The sequence below is a fragment of the Chiloscyllium plagiosum genome, chromosome 4 (assembly GCF_004010195.1).
Source record: "Chiloscyllium plagiosum isolate BGI_BamShark_2017 chromosome 4, ASM401019v2, whole genome shotgun sequence".
NCBI lineage: Eukaryota > Metazoa > Chordata > Chondrichthyes > Orectolobiformes > Hemiscylliidae > Chiloscyllium > Chiloscyllium plagiosum.
Genome location: NC_057713.1, coordinates 106,668,271 through 106,685,577, shown reverse-complemented (window position 1 = coordinate 106,685,577; position 17,307 = coordinate 106,668,271). Strand labels below are relative to the sequence as shown.

Sequence of the window (17,307 nt, the reverse complement as noted above, 5' to 3'; positions counted from 1 at the left end):
GGGCAGTGTTTTTGTGAATGGAAACAGGCTTTTTAAACTGGCTGCTTCAGTTATGATCCTTTGGTCTAGTCAGAAGACCTGACTCCAAGCAACCCACTCTCCAGTATATGAAAACTGAACCTGCTGGCTCTGCCAGGATAAAGGCAGGATGGCAACATCAGGAACATTTCTGAATATGATTCCTGCCCCAAGATGAGCTCCAACTGAAGATGTCTGTTTCTTTGTAGTAATCAGCTAAATTTGTCAATTCCTCTTAGCCATTGCTTGTTTCCCAGGAGAGTTTCCCAGCATAAAAATGAATATGGTTGTCTTTAACCCCATTGAGTATGGATATCTGTATGCAAGATGTTAGTCTTATTAAGATAAAATGGAGTGAATTTAGTGGTGACAGCTGATATTACCATCTGATTACCCTAACAAGTTTAAAGTCTGGGAGAAACTGCATTGATGCATATGCACATATAAATATCTTAAGCCTTGCTGCCCATCATAGCCATTTGGTGAAAATCCTGATGACCATTTGTTAAATTTTAATGTAATGTTAGAAATGTACTTAATGGCAGGTGTTTTTCGTCTATGAAATCTTTCAGAAACCCAGGCTAATTAGAACTGCTGTCAATATTGAAAGTGTCATAGCTCTTCTGGTTTTTGTGAAGATGGGGATATTGGATCAGTTGTCGATTCCACTGCTTTCCTGACTTTTGCTTCTCATGAGGCTAATGGACAGGAGAATTGGAAGATATATTTTAGTAGTGATGGATTCAATGTTATGCATTTCACATTGTTGTTCAAAGATTCAATGATCTTTTTTGTTCCATTACGTGAAATTTGTTGATTTCAATGCTAGTATGAAAATATTTAGCAGTGGAACAGTATTCAATAATCCAAAAGGAGAAAATGTAATCATTCCAAAACCTAAAGGTGATATTTTCTATTCACAGCCTGAGCGACCTGTTGTGTTAAGCTCTAAAAAGCCAACACAAATCTAGGGTTGAATCTTTTGGTAGATAAGCAACCACCTTGTCACGATAAGTTCATTATTATAATTAAAATGTCAAGTTATTGTTATTATTTCCTTCAATTTAATCTAGCATTACAATACTCATTAAGCATATATGTATATATAAACTTGTTTTAGGGCTATTATGCTGCACTTGTTAATCTTAAGTTTCCACAAGAGATGGGCCTATCTGTACTGCACATTTCCTGCATTTCAGTAATGCTGCATTTGACTCTAAATTATTTTTATAGCTTTTTATGGGGACAGAGGATGCATGTCACTTCATATTTCCCTAAGGGCAAGATCTATCAAGAGTTTCATTGAAAGTCTCGTACATTAGAGATACTAAGGCATAGTATGCCTCAAAGCATTTTTACTGTTCACAGGCATGAAAACTTCTATATATTGGAATTTTATGCCATTATGAACTTATTTTTCAGAAGTTTGATTTAATTCATTGCTCTGAACCCAGAGTGTATAAAGAATGCAATGTGTTATTAACATATCAAAATTTGGCAAACTGAGTTTGTGCTGTGAAGTTATTTGCTGTAATACATCAAACATGTGTCCTCTGTTGCTATGCAACCAAGCAGCTGTAATTTTCTGCATTTTCAACTCACTTTCATACTGTACTATTTTATCAAACATGCTGCAAAGTTATAAGGGAGGAGGCTGCCTAGCAAAAGGAAGGATTGCTTATGACGTTGCTGCTTTTCTCTGCAAGATTTTCTTCACCTCAGTCCTCAAAAGGGGGAAGTAGTAATGATGAAACAATTGCAGGCTGAGATTAACCCCAGTTCAGAAGCACTCCTGCTCTATGACGAAGACTTTGGATAATTAAGAGGAGTACTGAACAAAAAGGCAACAATGCATCCTATAATTCATAGACTTCTGATACTAAATAAACTGGCTTAGTATCAGCAGAGCTTTAACTATTCTGTAATGCATGTGCTTTCCAGATGTCATTATCGCATCAATTATAAGCATTTGAGGACATAAACTTAAGACTGCCATGGGCTGAACATTGTTTCTGAAATCTATATGGACCAAGGATTCTGGAACAAGAAATCAAGCAATCTTAATTGTGAAACCTGTTTTGGGGACAGGAGAAGGGAAAGGAGGGAAGAAATGCAACATTCTAGTTCTGTTATTTTTAAGAAGCTGGATACATTGACTTGGTGGAGTGCTTTTATTCACTGTTCAAAGACTGAACTATTACATTAAAATCACAACTGTACTGGCCTTTACACCTGGGAAAATTGCCAGTGTTGTTGCCAAAGTTTAGGTGGATTGAGGTGCATGGTTAAAGGAAGAGGAGGACTTATCTGTACATCACAAAATCTGCTAGGAGCTGAGCCAGGAGTGACTCTGATGTAATCAAAACCACCCAACCCTCCTAGGGGAGGGAGGGGCAAAGGGTGAAAACAATGGGGGAACATTTTTGTCTCAAAATTGAAGAACAAGGCTGAAAAAATATTCATCATATGCATGACATTTTATTGGTTAATTGCAACGTGCTACAACCAGCTTTTAATCACAGGGCATGTTTCATTGAACTGTAGAGTTAACATTTTGATCCTACAGAAATCCAGTTTCCACTCTTTGTGTTGTAAGGTTAACATTTGTAACAATGAGGATTATTGGTGACATTTTCAATTGAGGTCTCCATTTTATCAATATTGAATTTGCAATTGTTTGGATTATTGTACATGCAAAAAATTTTGAAGGAAATTTGTGCTTAGTTTATGATATCAGTGTTTTGAGATAAAATGTGTTTTGTTGTTCCAAAGATCAAGAATTTGAGAATTCTTTGCTAGCTTTTATTGTGAACACTTGTACAACTTCTGTGATTTTTGACTTGCTATTGATTGATAATGTGAAATAATTTTCTTTGTACTGGCCATCAATCTCAGTAAATATAAGAACGAAGGGAGTATATTGTTGATACTGCTGTCTCCCGTTCATTCCCATTTCTGTTGGTGCAATGATGTAATTTGATTATTATTTGTAAAAGGCAGATATTGCAAGTGTTATGATCAAACACTTGCTTCTATGAAACATAATCTTGTGTTATAAAATTTATTTTGAATTGCGATTTCATTTGTCATGATTATTCTTTCCTGAGGAGGGTGTTTAATACTCTTCATTTCAAAAGCAGATAGAATTTTCATTCTTTACAAGATGATAAAGTGGACTATTTGTAGATTGATGAGTGATTGTAAGTGATAGCAACATAACCGGTAATTTTACAAATGAAAGGAATTATTATTTCTTAGTAATTTTTGTGTTGCAGGATACAATTCAGCTGCAGCTTACCAGTTCTCCAAGTTTTCAAGATGATGATAAAACTAATAAAGAGGAATTGGAGAAAGAAAAGGACAAGGATAAAAACAGAGAGAAAGAAAAAACTAGTGAAAAACCTAAAATAAGAATGTTGTCAAAAGGTACGCATTTGAAATCAACCCCCTTTATTACTAAAAACAAGTAGTGGGTGCAGTTCTTATACCTCCTCTACTCTCTTGCCAATCTATGATGTGAGCAAAATGACTTAAAATGGTTATATTCAACTAATAGTTAAGACTGACAAAGGTTGTTGTTATAATTGATATAAGTTGGTTTTAAGTAAATGTAAAGGTTGACACATTCTATTAGACTTTAATTCATATAGGACCTGCATTATACAACAACTTTGGATTTTAAACAGAAAACAGGATTTTGGGAAAAATGCTTTCTGTTGGTACTTCTTGGAAGCATGCACAGTAATGTACCTGAAGTTCACATCATACTATCCTGAGATTGCCATGATTTACCGGCGCAGTTTATTTCATTGATTCATACCAGTACACTGGTCATGTCCATAGACTTAAATGCAATGCAATTTTATATTTGCACATTTCAAATCATTGCATTCACATTTGAAATGCAAAATGAAGCACTTTAATGAATTAACTCATCCATAAATTGCAATCTAAAATATTGAAAGATTTAGTATCAGGGTGAATGGCAAAGTCTTCATAAGCAGGAAATCAAGTAATAAATATGCAAAATAAATCATAACCTTATTTTTATTTTGCTGCACTTACACACTTTCTACTTGACAACTATTGTACAAGAACACCGGTAAGCATGCTGAGTCACCATTCAATGATAGGATGTTAAAACAGTAATTCTAAGGCAGGTACAATATGAAAACAATGTTTGAAATCACAAAACTTTAAAAAAAACAGTTGCTGTGACATGTCATGAAATAAATTGTGGAACCCATATTGCAATCCTATGAAGAGATCACACAAAGATTATTTATTATAGAAGAAACAAAGAAACTTTAAGACATTAACTGGAAGACATCCGTACCAATGAAAGACACAGTAGACAAAAAGGAGGTTGTAATCAGTAATACAAAACATTCACACATCCATTTGTTGCTCGATCAAATCAACTCGTAAAGATGAACTATCATAGCATGGACATCAAAATAGCACTGAATGAGTGGGACAAGATTAGAAAAGTAATAACTACAGCGGATTATGAATGCAGCAGCAGGAAGTGCAATGTCAAAATATGTGGATGTTACTAAGCGAGGAGGGTGCAGTTAACACTGAGAAGAAACATAACAAACGTTAACAAACTTGCAGAATGGACATGTAAATGGCAAATGATTTAAGTATAGATGTGTGAGGTGGTGGATTTTGACAAGATGTCAACTGCTTATGAGAAAGTAACACGACAAAATGCATCGCTCCTATGTTTGTCACTACAAGTGATGTTGCATTATCAAAATGGTATCTGACTGTGGATGTGCACTTATGCTTGGGGGTTCGTTTGTTTAATTGGCCGGACATCTGGTTTGTGGTATAGTGTGATGTCAAAAGCATGGTTTCAATTCTCACATTGGCTGGTGTTAGCATGAAGGATTCTCCTTCTCAATCGCTCCCCTTGCCTGTTGCATGGTGACCCTAAGGTTAAATCACTATCAGTTGTCTCTCTCTGTCTCTGTCTAATGTGAGAACTGGCCTATGATCTAGTAAGACCATGGTGACTTTATGTTTACCTTTACAGTTATATTGTAGGCCAAACCAGGAGCCATTTAGGGTAGGTCATTAGTGAAGGCACACATAACGGTAGCTTGCAGAGTGTCAGATCACGATGGAGCACATAATGCTGATTTCATGCCAACTGAACCATGTACAACTTGAATACACTAGCTAACACTTGCATTCACACAGCAACAAGAGGAATTTTGCAAACTCATCCTCAGCCATTGCTATTTAAAAGATTCATCAGTTACTTTTAGGTTAGTTTTTGACTGATTTCTACATGCTGTTGCTAAGTTCATCAAAGTGTTTGGTGGTTATGGTGCTGTGTAAAGTTGCTGAAGTCTTAGAGAGGGTGATACGACACATGATAAAGGTTTTGGTTCTCACTTCAAACAGTCCGCTCAGATCACTTCTCCCATGTGTGAGTGTTTTGGTTTCTATTCCTCCTGGCCTACAGTGTGACTGGGGAAATTTAACAGAGATGACACAGAAGAGGGAAGTGGCCAAAAGAGGGAGGAAGAAAGGTGGGTCAAATTCATCTAGAGATCTTCAGGGAACCTGACCTTCAGTGAGGAACACTGGGTGGAAAACCTTCACTTCATGAAGGAGATGCTTATTGAAATCTGCCATCTGCTGCAGACAATCCTGCAGTGCCAGGACAGAGGGAGGACAATATTGTCAGCAGCTGTGAAGGTGACTATGACTATGAGAATGCTTTTGCATCAGTCCCTCTCCAGGCTGAAGCAGGTGATATTTCCAGCATTTCCCAGTCCACCAGCCACTATTGCTTGAGGGCAGTCATGAGGCTCTGTATGTAAAGACAGATGAACAAATTTCATTTTCCCTTGCCACGTGGAACAGGAATGCAACTTCACCAGATGCTGTAGGAAGCTATTGGCTAACCAAACCCTGCTTTGAAAATGCTGCATGGAAGATTTGAGAAATACCACATGCAAGAGGAGTTTTGATCTCTCAGTTGGTGTGGACTCAATTGCAGCACATTATTGAGGCAACTGCCTGGTATCCTGACAACAGTCATTAAACCTTTGTTCTGTGCCAGTCCACTTTTCCATTAACATTGGAACAAACTCAAGAAAACAGAGGATGGCTGCTGAGTGGCAAGATGTATCCACTCACCACCAGGCTCATGACTCCAGAATGCAGCTCACTCTTCCTTCAATGATCTTATCATCACATCCTTGCATCTGGTTTTACATCTTCCTTTTCTCCTTCTTCCTACACTCTGCTTCTATTTCCAACAATCATTCACCAGATCTTCTATCTGTCACAGGGAATGCCCATCTATCTGCTCCACTCTCCTCTCCAACCTATCACCTTCTCCTTCACCTCCATCTACCTATCGTACTCTCAGCTATCTTCCCTCTAGCCCCACCCCCTCCCATTTATATCTCAGCCACCTTGGGCCACACAACTCATTCCTGATGAAGGGCTTGTGCCCGAAACATCGATTCTCCTGTTCCTCAGATGCTGCCTGACCTGCTGTGCTTTCCCAGTACTACACTTCTTGACTCTGATCTCCAGCATCTGTAGTCCTCACTTTCTATCGCAATCATTTTCTTTGCATTCCTTTTCATCTTTTTGTACTGCTCTTTATTTTCTTGAGACCTAATGACTTCCACTTCTTTAATAAATTCCTTCTTTACTTTTGCTGCACTTTCTGTCTTTTTTATTACACTACAAAGTTTATTTAGCAGCCCTCTTCTCGCCTGCTGATCTTTCACACACTTCTGCCATTGAATTCTACTGGTCTTCCACAGAGTCTGTATAACTTCACTTTATTTTTTTAGCTGTCTCTCCATCTGCTGTCTTAATTTTTCTTTTACTTGCAAATTTTTGAAATTCTACCACCTAATGTTCTGTCTACCCGTTGACTTCTGCTGATTTGTTCACTTTGCATGGAACTCTGCTATCAGCTCTCTATTTTGGGTCATCCTGCTCACAAAGACTTTGCAGCTCTTTGATTCCTTTGCATATTCTTTATTGACCATGCTGTGGTTCAGCTGTCTTTCACTACCACCTCTGTTGTAGTTTATAAGGTGGTTTCTGCATTTTGTTATTATCATTACCAGTTGGCATGACAACAAATTCCAGGATCTTGGCTGTTTTTTTAACTTGCTTCCTCAAAATCCTGTCCATCATAAATAACCTCATACCCTTCATTGTGCATAGGCACAATCATTGTAACAAGTTTCAAACACTTCCCAGTTTATTTAGGTCACCTATCTCTCCTAGTCTGTCACTATATTGTTCATCTGCTGCCAAACGTCTTCTTTATTCTCCAGTCTGCAATTGCTTTGTGGTGTACAACAGCTGATCATATTCTGTGTTTCAGCTCTAATTGCTAACATTGATGATTCTGTCACTGATTCTGCTGACAGCATTTGCTTCTGCTTTAGTTGTGTTGCCTTCATAATATATATTCTGCAAACACTTTATGCGGTCAACCAACCAAACCAGGATGGCTTACTGAGATGACCTGATAATGTTTAAATGGGAATAATCGAACAATGAGTCTTGAAGATTCATACTGGGGCTGTAATTATTTATATTGGCAACTTGTTCCAGTATGGGATTATTCTTTGCAATAAAGATTATTGATATATTGCCTTGGAAACAATTCAGTTTTATAGCTTGTGTGGATGACTACTTAGGTTTTGACATTTCATGAGGACACTACGTTTTGATTTCTGTCAATTCTCAGTCCGTTCCGTACCTTATAGAATATGTCGGTCTATTTTTTTCCCTCATTTGCTGTAGTGATCCCCACTCCAAATCTTTGATCAAGGATATGACATTGGTGTATTTTCCGTACTGAGAAATGTGCAGCATGGTTTGGATCGCTTCAGTCTTATTTTTATCCCTCAAAGGATCCTACATACAACCAGCATTCTCCAGGATTGGACAATCACATTTTGGTAAGCCATATCATTGATATTTCCATTGCAATATCCAAAGGTCCTTCCCCTGAATTCAAAAAATCCTATTTGCATTGGATGTTTTCTACTGAATGTGGAATTCGTATTGAAGGTTGTTTTTAAGATAAACCCCCAGGGATTGTTGTGCAACTGGCCTTTGGAGAACTTAGTTATCAGTTTTCGGACCCTTTTCATTGACAATGTAATGACATAATACCTTTTGGCATTGTATGCCATCTTGTTTTAGGCCTGACATGTTTTTCAATTCCAGAAGATCATCTTGCAATGAATTGATATGATTTTGAGTTTTTTTTTTGCATAATCCATTTAGTCATCTGAAAATACACTTTTTAACTTCTTGTGTAGATCATTTTTGTATTTCATGAAGAGTAAAGGTCCCAACACAATTGTCAGGGGCACTGCAGAGATGACATCTCTTGGAGAGGATGATTCCCCAGCATTACACCACTCTTTCTCTTCTTCTGGTGAGGAAATAGAGGATCTTATTCAAAAATGTTCCCCCAGTTCCACAGGAGTTTGAACAATAACTTGTCAGAAGGAATTTTGTGAAAGGCTTTTGAGAAATCTGGTATTGCCATGTGAGTAGTTTCATCTCTTTTGAGACTTGAAGCTAGATTCTCAATAGTCTGTAAAAGCTGTGTTTCAATAAATTTCTTCACCTGAAAATCATGCTAGCTACCTTGCACTCAAACTTCAAAGAGCTTTATGACCTGAGAATGAACATTATGTTCAAGCATTTTGTCCTTCATCTCTTCACCTAATATTAGGCCAACACCATTTCTTTTCTAATTCTGTCCACTGTAATTTGTTTCGCTTTACTGCCTTTAGGCTTTGTTTCATGGATACTGGTGATTTGTATTTCTTCTCTTACTATCAGGACAATTACTTCACTGCTGCTTCTTGTCAGGCTACCACTATTGCATCTTGCTGTTTTGAATATGGTCAACTTTTCACTTCTCCTTTGATATTCTTCTGGAGTGAAACTTGAACCCATGACTTTCAGACTCAAGAGTGCCACTGCACATTGAGGCTAACATTTTAGTGGTATTGAAAATTACATATAAAATGAATATGAGATGGAACATTTATGTTCAAAGACTAATAAGTGTCAAGTGAGCTATTAAAGATGCAAACATTGCGTGTTTTCAAAGTATTAATTGATCCAAAGAACAAAAGGAGGTGCATTGAACTTTAGGTTCATTGCTGTTTTATTCTCAACCTCTCCAATGCCCAATTTTTATTATTGACATAACTTCATTGTATTGATATAACAATCTGCAGTTAGTTTTTCTGTTTACTTTGAGTAATTAGAATATGTTCAAACTATTTGTTTGAAAAACAACATGCCGGTATATTACTTTGGAATTGAAACTTGTTATAATAATTATAAGCCTATATACAATGCGTTTAGGTTTTTCATTTAAATCCTTAAATTGCACTTCCTTTGGTGAAATTTACATGTTGGCTTCTTCTACAATATGTTGTGGACATTATTATCAGATGGAATGTACAACTGGGTGATAACGATAAAGTTTTCAAAATGAGACCTCTTTGTAATAAAGGATGAAATGTGGTCTGGAAGTTAGGTGGAGTTAAATTGTACAATATCATGCAAAGGGTTAATTATTTCATATGATTCTCCTGATCAAAGTGTTCTTTAGTTCTCATTCCACAACAGTTTAATGTTGGTGTTATTCGATAACATTTGGCATTACCAGTCGGGACATATGTGGAACAGCAAGTGGGGAAATACAAATCTTTAGTTAAGAGAGGTAATAGTTAAATTATGAATTGACTTTGTCATGAAAAACTGACTACATTAACATTCACAGATATGATTCTAAAATTTCCTCCAAGTATTGTTTGCATTGATATTTTGAAGGGAAATTTGACTTGTTATTTTCAGTGATATATTTCTAGAACAAAATATCCCCTTGCCCAACCTCCAATGAATGACTGTGACAAATCCCATAATCCTTTCTGATGTCAAATGGACAATTACTTTGTGGTGTTGATAATGAATGACAAAGAAACCTTGTTAATTTTTATCTCTGTTATTCAAAAGGTTGGTTTGCTTCAATGGTTTTTAAAAAATTAAACAATATGAAATTTGCCTATACAAATTCTGGATTAGAGACTATCCAGGGATTGGTCCACCCTCTGTATAAACAATCTTCTGAATAAAACAAAAAGTCAATTTAACCAATTTTTTCTGTGTTAATAATACAATTCTATTTTTATCAATTCATTCCTGGCAAGAACAATATTTTTTGCATACCTCTTGACATGATGGTAAGAGTTACCTTCTTACTCCATGTGATATAGGCATATGCACTGGACAGTTAGGTAGAGAACTCTAGAACCTTGATTCACTGATGGATATTTATTAACTGTTCTTTCCTTAGTTTGCTACTCTGTTACTTCAAAAACAGAGCACCTAACAAAATGCAGTTCCTAGATATTTAGTGTTCTGTGAAATCCATTGCACAAAATCCAATGATAAAGCGTAAATCAATATTTTTGACTTTGCTATTTTTAGACTGAGTTTTCCCATGTAATAATGTGTCTTTTCTAAATAATCTGGTAAAATTCATTAATTAATGTTCTCACACAGAGATTCACACTTTATGATTGCACATCAGAAATTTTGATTCTGAAGTTATCTTGGTTCTTGGTCCAAATTCTAGATTAGAGTGGTGCTGGCAAAGCACAGCAGGTCAGGCAGCATCTGAGGAGCAGGAAAAACTGACGACACTAACACTCTCAGATATGATTCTAAAATTTCCTCCAAGAATTGTTTTCATTGATATTTTGAAGGGAAATTTGACTCCAGCATCTGCAGTCCTCACTTTGCCCTTGGTTCTCCGTCCAGCCAGCCAAACCATATAGTGTATGTTAACTTTACATGTATGTTATTGATATAATCAAGATCATACAATGTTCTGTACCATAGTGTTTGAATTCTTAAGAGATTGAAATGTGATGGAATTGGACATTTGTTTTAAGTGTGTTTATAATTCAATGCACTTCTTGAGATTCATTTACTCTTGATATGTTTGGAGAGGTACATATACTGTATAATAGTTTGCCTAAATGGTTGTAATTTTTACTGATTGCTTATTTTGCAAAGTTTTCTAACTCATTATACTCTAAATTATTTAAAAGTATTGAAATTGTTTGCTGTTATGTCCCATCATTTAAGACTTTTTTTTATTACACTCTCTTTGAAAGCATTATTCACCATTTCCTTACCCGAGGCTAAGAATGTTCTTGACAAATGGCGTACTTTGATTTCTATTATGAATGATTTGCAGATGCCAGTGTTGGACTGGGGTGTACAAAGTTAAAAATCACACAACACCAGGTTATAGTCCAACAGGTTTATTTGGAAGCACTAGCTTTTATTCTGCCAACACCAGCTTCATCAGGTGGTTGTGGAGTATAAGGTATACTCTTATTCACCACAACCACCTGGTGAAGGAACAGCGGTCTGAAAGCTAGTGCTTCCAAATAAACCTGTTGGACTATAACCTGGTGTTGTGTGATTTTTTAACTTTCTATTATGAAATCAGCCATGTTAAACTGGATGGGCATGGCCCTAATGAGCCTTAATGCTCAGAAAAGTGTTGGGGAAAGCATCAGTTATTTGGGATGTTGAAGATCGAGGGTGTGAATCTATATTGAGTAATTTCACTAAGTTCTCACATGTTCTGCTATGAATGACTCAACAAAACTATCCTATACAGATTATTCATCATCTTAATATTGTGATTTGTAATTTCTGAAACCCAGATGTTTTGCAAATTATTACTCTGCTTATCAGGTTTCTTTGTTTTTGGTGAAGGAGAGCCTAATACCTTCTTTCCCATTTTAAATCCATCAAGAAACAAAACAGTTCTGAAATGAGAAGGAACATATACAGGAAAGCTTATTAATTGAATTGACCTAAATAATGGCAACTCTTATACAATGTGAAGATTGAAGTCATTTTATATACTCCAATAATATATGAGCAGTCCATCAGTTTAGTATGTTAATGTTGCTTTATGTCTTATGTTAATGATGCTTTAAGAAAAGCAACAACAAAGGAAGTTAGTTCACAATATGATGTTCGGTCAAAGATTGCAGGAAAAATGGCACTGCTATTAGTGCTTTTAAAAATGTGGATTGCAGCAAGGAAAACGCAAATGAGTTTCAAATCATTGCGTGTTGTTTGTTGATTTCGATCACCCAGCTGAAAGCCTGGCAAGAATGGATATATGCTCCAATTTTCTATGTTGACATTCATTGGCCATAAATTGCTGAATTTACTTGTATATACAAATTAATTTCACTGCAGTCATTTAAACCTAATGTCTGTCAAATGTGGAAAAGGTATAACACACCAGCAGTTTTGACTCATTGTGGTTTCAATGGGTATACAAACAAAGATGTGCTGCTCCATTTAGTTAACCTTTCATTTCAAGACCTTCACTTCCTCTTGGGCCAGCAGTCGTGCCAATCTGAATTGCTTAGGATGCTTTTAGGTGCATTAGAACTGCTTTAAATTAACACATGCTGCTTCAGAGTCTAGTCAGAGTTATAATCTTTCATTCTGTTTCCCAATTTAGCTGTGAAGGGCACTATCTCAAATTAATGGTCCACACCAATCAATGTCTATTTTGTAATTTGAGACATTAGATTGAAAATATAATGAACATCTGTTAAAAATTTGTTCTTTTGTTGCAGATTGCAGTCAAGAGTATACAGATTCCACAGGGATAGATTTGCATGAATTTCTTATTAATACATTAAAGAATAATCCCAGGTTAGTACCTCCATATTTAAAGGGATAACTCAGTAAACATTTATTCAATTTTGTTTTTAGAGTACTCTTTATATTAACAATTTGCCAAATCAAACTGTGTTATATTTACCAAAATATCTGAGATGCAACAGCAGGTTTAACTAATGTTTGATTATGTCATGGAACTGGAATAATGGGCTAAATTCTGAAATGGGAACCCAACCCATCCAGAAGCTCCTCACTCTGGTTTTCAGAAAGACAGACAATGAAGGATACATTGATCTACCTTCGGATTGCGGCTGATCTCGGAGAACATTTTAAGGAGGCTTCAACTTTTTTACAGGATTTCAATTTTCAATCCACAGTCCACATTACCCAAGCCTCAGGGAACCTGGTAAGAGGAGGTAGAGAAGTCTCAGATCAGTTAGGTAAATGCATTTTATAGCATTGATTGAGGGGCAGGACAAGCAGGAAGAGTTTCCCATAGACCAACAAATGGCAGATTTCCTCCCTGAAGGACATTAGTGAATCAGGTGGGTTTTTCCAACAATGGGTAATGGTTTTATGATCATCATTAGACTCTTAACTCCAGATTATGTTTTTCAATTGAATTCAAATTCCACCATCTGCTATGGCGGGATTTGAACCTGAGTTCCCAGGACATTGCTTGGATCTCTAGATTAACAGTCCAGTTCTAATACCACTGGGCCACCACCTTCCCATTGACTTAAAAGAACTACTGTCATCATCAATTACTAATTCGCCCAACTTTGAAAGTCGCCCAGATAAAATAATTAAGATTCTTTTCCGATATGGGCTCTCAATGAAATTCAAAATGATTGAGATAGTATCATTTCAGGCAGCTCCATACTAAAATTTGAAGGTATGATCAATAAGTCCCATTGAACATTTCTCTAAGACTGTCATTCAAAAGATGCAGTAGTTTTTGTGCATTTGTTGCTGAATGTCATATGTACTTAAATGATATGTTTGTGGCTTTGGGGAAGAGTCCAAGAGACACAGACATTAATGTCTACAGTGAACAACTGGCTTAGACTTTCTTTGCCATATTTTACAGAACCAATAAAGCACTATCAGTTTCTGCTCTTCTCTATCACAGACCATCTTCCCTGTCTCTTCCACTCTCACCTCCAAAAACCATCAGAATAACCTTCTGGTGCCTCAGCTGCCTCCCTCTCTTAGCACATTGGACAACTATTCTCCCAAGGTTCCCCCTGCTCCATGTCTGAAACTATACCTTTTTCTTGTTTGTTTCCTGTCTATCATCATGCACTTTCTAAACTCATCTTCTCTATAAGACTCACTTCTTTCTTGCTTGAACCTAACCAGAGGTTAACTGACAATACAACTACTCTTCCTGCTCCCCCATGTTAACTAATGTTGTCACTGATTTCCTCTCTGCAGGAATACTACCCATGACTTTCTGTCTTGCAAATATTAATCCCATCTTGAACCTCCCTAGCATCTCCAAAGATTAGAACTTCATAATTTTCTACAAGATTTTCCCTCATTTTTCTAAACTCCAGTGAATGTAGTACTAACAGATCCAGTCTCTCTTCATACGTCAGTCCTGCTATCTCAGGAATCAGCCTGGTAAATTATTGTTGCAAAACCTCCATAGCCAGAGAAAAACTATACAAGTTACCCCAGGAGTAGTTTCACCAAGGCCTTGTGCAATTGCAGCTCTTATATTTGAATTCTCACACTGTAAAGGCCAACATGCCTTCCTCACCACCTGCTACACCTGCATGTTTACTTTCAGCAACTGCTGTACAAGGACACCCTGGTTTCATTGCCCCTCCCCCTTTCCCACACTATTACCATTCAGATAGTAATCCACTATCTCTTATGTGAGACCTTATGGAATGCCTCCTAAAAATTCAAATAAACAACATCCACTGAGTCCCTGATCTACAGTACTAGTTACATCCTCAAAAAATTCCATTACATTTGACATGATTGATTTCCCTTTCATAAATCCATGCTGATTCTGTCCAATCCTTTCACTGTTTTCCAAGTGATTTGTTTTTAAATTTTTCATTATGAGCTCTAGAATTTTCCCCATGACCAATGTAGGCTAGCCAGTCTATAAATCCCTGTTTTCTCTCTACCTCCTTTTTTTGTTGGCATTACATTAGCTACCCTCCAATCCATAATAGAAACTGTTCCAGAGTCTATAGAATCTTGAAAGATGACCACCAATGCATCCATTATTTCTAGGAGCATTTCTTTATGTACTCTGGTAAGTAAACTATTGAGCCCTGTCGATGTCTTGACCTTTAATACCATAAATTCCATGAACACCATTTCCCTGTTAATGCATTTTTTCAGTTCTTCCCTCTTACTCAATCCTGTGTTCCCCAATATTTTTAGGATGTTCTTGGTTTTCCTTTCTGAAGACAGAACCAAAGTTTACGTTTTAGGTCAGCCATCTCTTTGTTCCCAATGATAACCTTCTCTGTTTCTGACTGCAAGGGATTTATATTTGGTAATGTGATGTTGAGCTGCCTTCTTGAACAGCTGCAGACCATTTGGTGTAGGTGGACCCACAATGCTTTTGAGGAGAGTTCCAGGCTTTGAACCAGTGATACTGAAGAAACAGTAATATATTTCATGTCTGGATGGTGTGTTGCTTGGAAGGGAACTTGCAGTCGGTAGTATTTCTTCATCCTTCTAGATGGTGGTGATCATGGGTTTGGAAGATGCTGTCTAGAGACCTTGAGTAAATTTCTTTACTAATCTTTTTCTCTTCACATATCTAGAGATTTCTCTTCACTTGTCTGTACACACTTATAGTTATATCCCAAACAATAGTGACTAGGGTGAGCTAACATTTTACATACTTTGCAATCAGTCATTAGCCTTCAAAACAGATGACTATAAATCCTTTCTTCAATGTCTTTCTCTGTTTTCCAACCGGGTTGTTGGGCACTTTCCTGGTTCCATTCTTATCTAACTAGCTGTAACTTTCATGCCACCTACAATGACTTCTGGACCCCCCAAGGATATATTTCTGACTTACAAGCTTTTTCCTGGCACTTTAATTCAAAAACTCATCAGGTTCCACGAATAAGCAGACAGCTCACTTAGGTTTACTTCATCACCACCTTTTCCAAATCCAGTTTCTCTGATTTGTTATGTATTTAATCAACAAAAAAACACTGGACAAGCAGAAATCTCCCTCAAGTGCATATTGAGAAGATTGAAGCCATTCTCTGTAGTCACTGTCTAGCTATTTTCTGAGCTCAGCCAGAACGCATTTAGCATATTTAAAAATTTAATGTAAGTTACAATCACCTTATCCACTTCATCTTCAAAACTTCTTATTTCCATCCCTGTAGAACTGCTGCTTGCACTTTGACTCAGTTCTATTTCTTTAAGATTTTGTCAATTCAATGGTCTCCTGGCCAGCCTCTCATTGTCCACCCTACAGAAACGCTGGTTCATTACAAATATCTGCTTACATCTTAACTTGCACTGTTGCTGCGTACCCATCACCCCAATGCTCAATGACCTATGTTGGCTCCTGATCCAGCAGCATCTCTATGTAAAATTCTTAACCTTGTTTTCAAACTTTTCCACATCTGTGTAACTTCCATCTCTGAAAAGTGTTCGAGTCTGATCAGCCATTATAAACTGTATGTTTCTTAAATTTTGTCCCCCTTCTGAACCTGATTTTAACCACTTCACCATTGGTTTTCACGCTTTCAGCTCCCTAGACCTAGAGCGCCATATATCTTAAACTTGCAGAGCACTGTCTCATCATTGGTGCTACTTTTATAAAGCATTTGGTCATGTGACACATAATTCTAAGTTGCTCTGCGAAAATTTTGTTTCATAAAACTCTTGTGAAGCCCTCTGGGACATTTTACCGTTTCCAAGGTTTCAGATCAATGAAATTTGCAGAGGGGAAGAATTTACAAGACCAACATGACCCTGCAACGTAAGTCTAGAACATTGCGAATAACCCAGAGTAGCCCCTTGTTGCCCAGCTGATGGGTAATTCCACGCAGTGGAAAATGCGAAAAGAATTGGTTCAAAAAGTGAATTTAAGAAGTAATTTTTGAAAAGGTCACAAATAAATATAGTCATGATGACAAATATTAGTTTCATCTTCAGTTTTCTTAAAATTCGTTCATTGGATGTGGGTACTGTTGGCCGGGCCAGCACTTGTTGCCCATCTCTTTCTGCTCTTGGTAAAGTGACATTGAGCTGCCTTCCTGAATGGCTACAGACCCCCATTTGTGTAGATAGGCACATGATGCTTAAAGAGGGAAGCCTTAGATTCTTGAAAAGTCTGAGAGGTTTAGAAATCTGCCGATGTAATGCCTTCACTTAAAAAAGAGAGGAAAACAAAAAGCAGGTAGTGATAGGCCAGTTAGCTTCACATTTGTTGTTAAGAAAATGTTAGAATCTACAATAAAGGGTGTAATAGCAGAACATTTGGAAAAATAAATTGATCAAGTAGAGTCAGCATCATTTCATTAAGGGGAAATCATGTCTGAC

General features: G+C 36.9%; 1 protein-coding gene across 15 annotated transcripts in view; it reads left to right on the top strand.

The window, feature by feature from the left end:
- The window catches only part of LOC122549297 (cAMP-regulated phosphoprotein 21-like), a 361,656-nt gene that overhangs the window by 262,340 nt on the left and 82,009 nt on the right, over nt 1-17,307 (top strand). For all 15 annotated transcript variants that reach the window (XM_043688843.1, XM_043688844.1, XM_043688846.1 and 12 more), the window contains 2 exons: nt 3,294-3,444; nt 12,723-12,801. In XM_043688843.1, the coding sequence (XP_043544778.1) occupies nt 3,294-3,444; nt 12,723-12,801 (230 nt within the window). The remainder of the gene's footprint in view (nt 1-3,293; nt 3,445-12,722; nt 12,802-17,307) is intronic.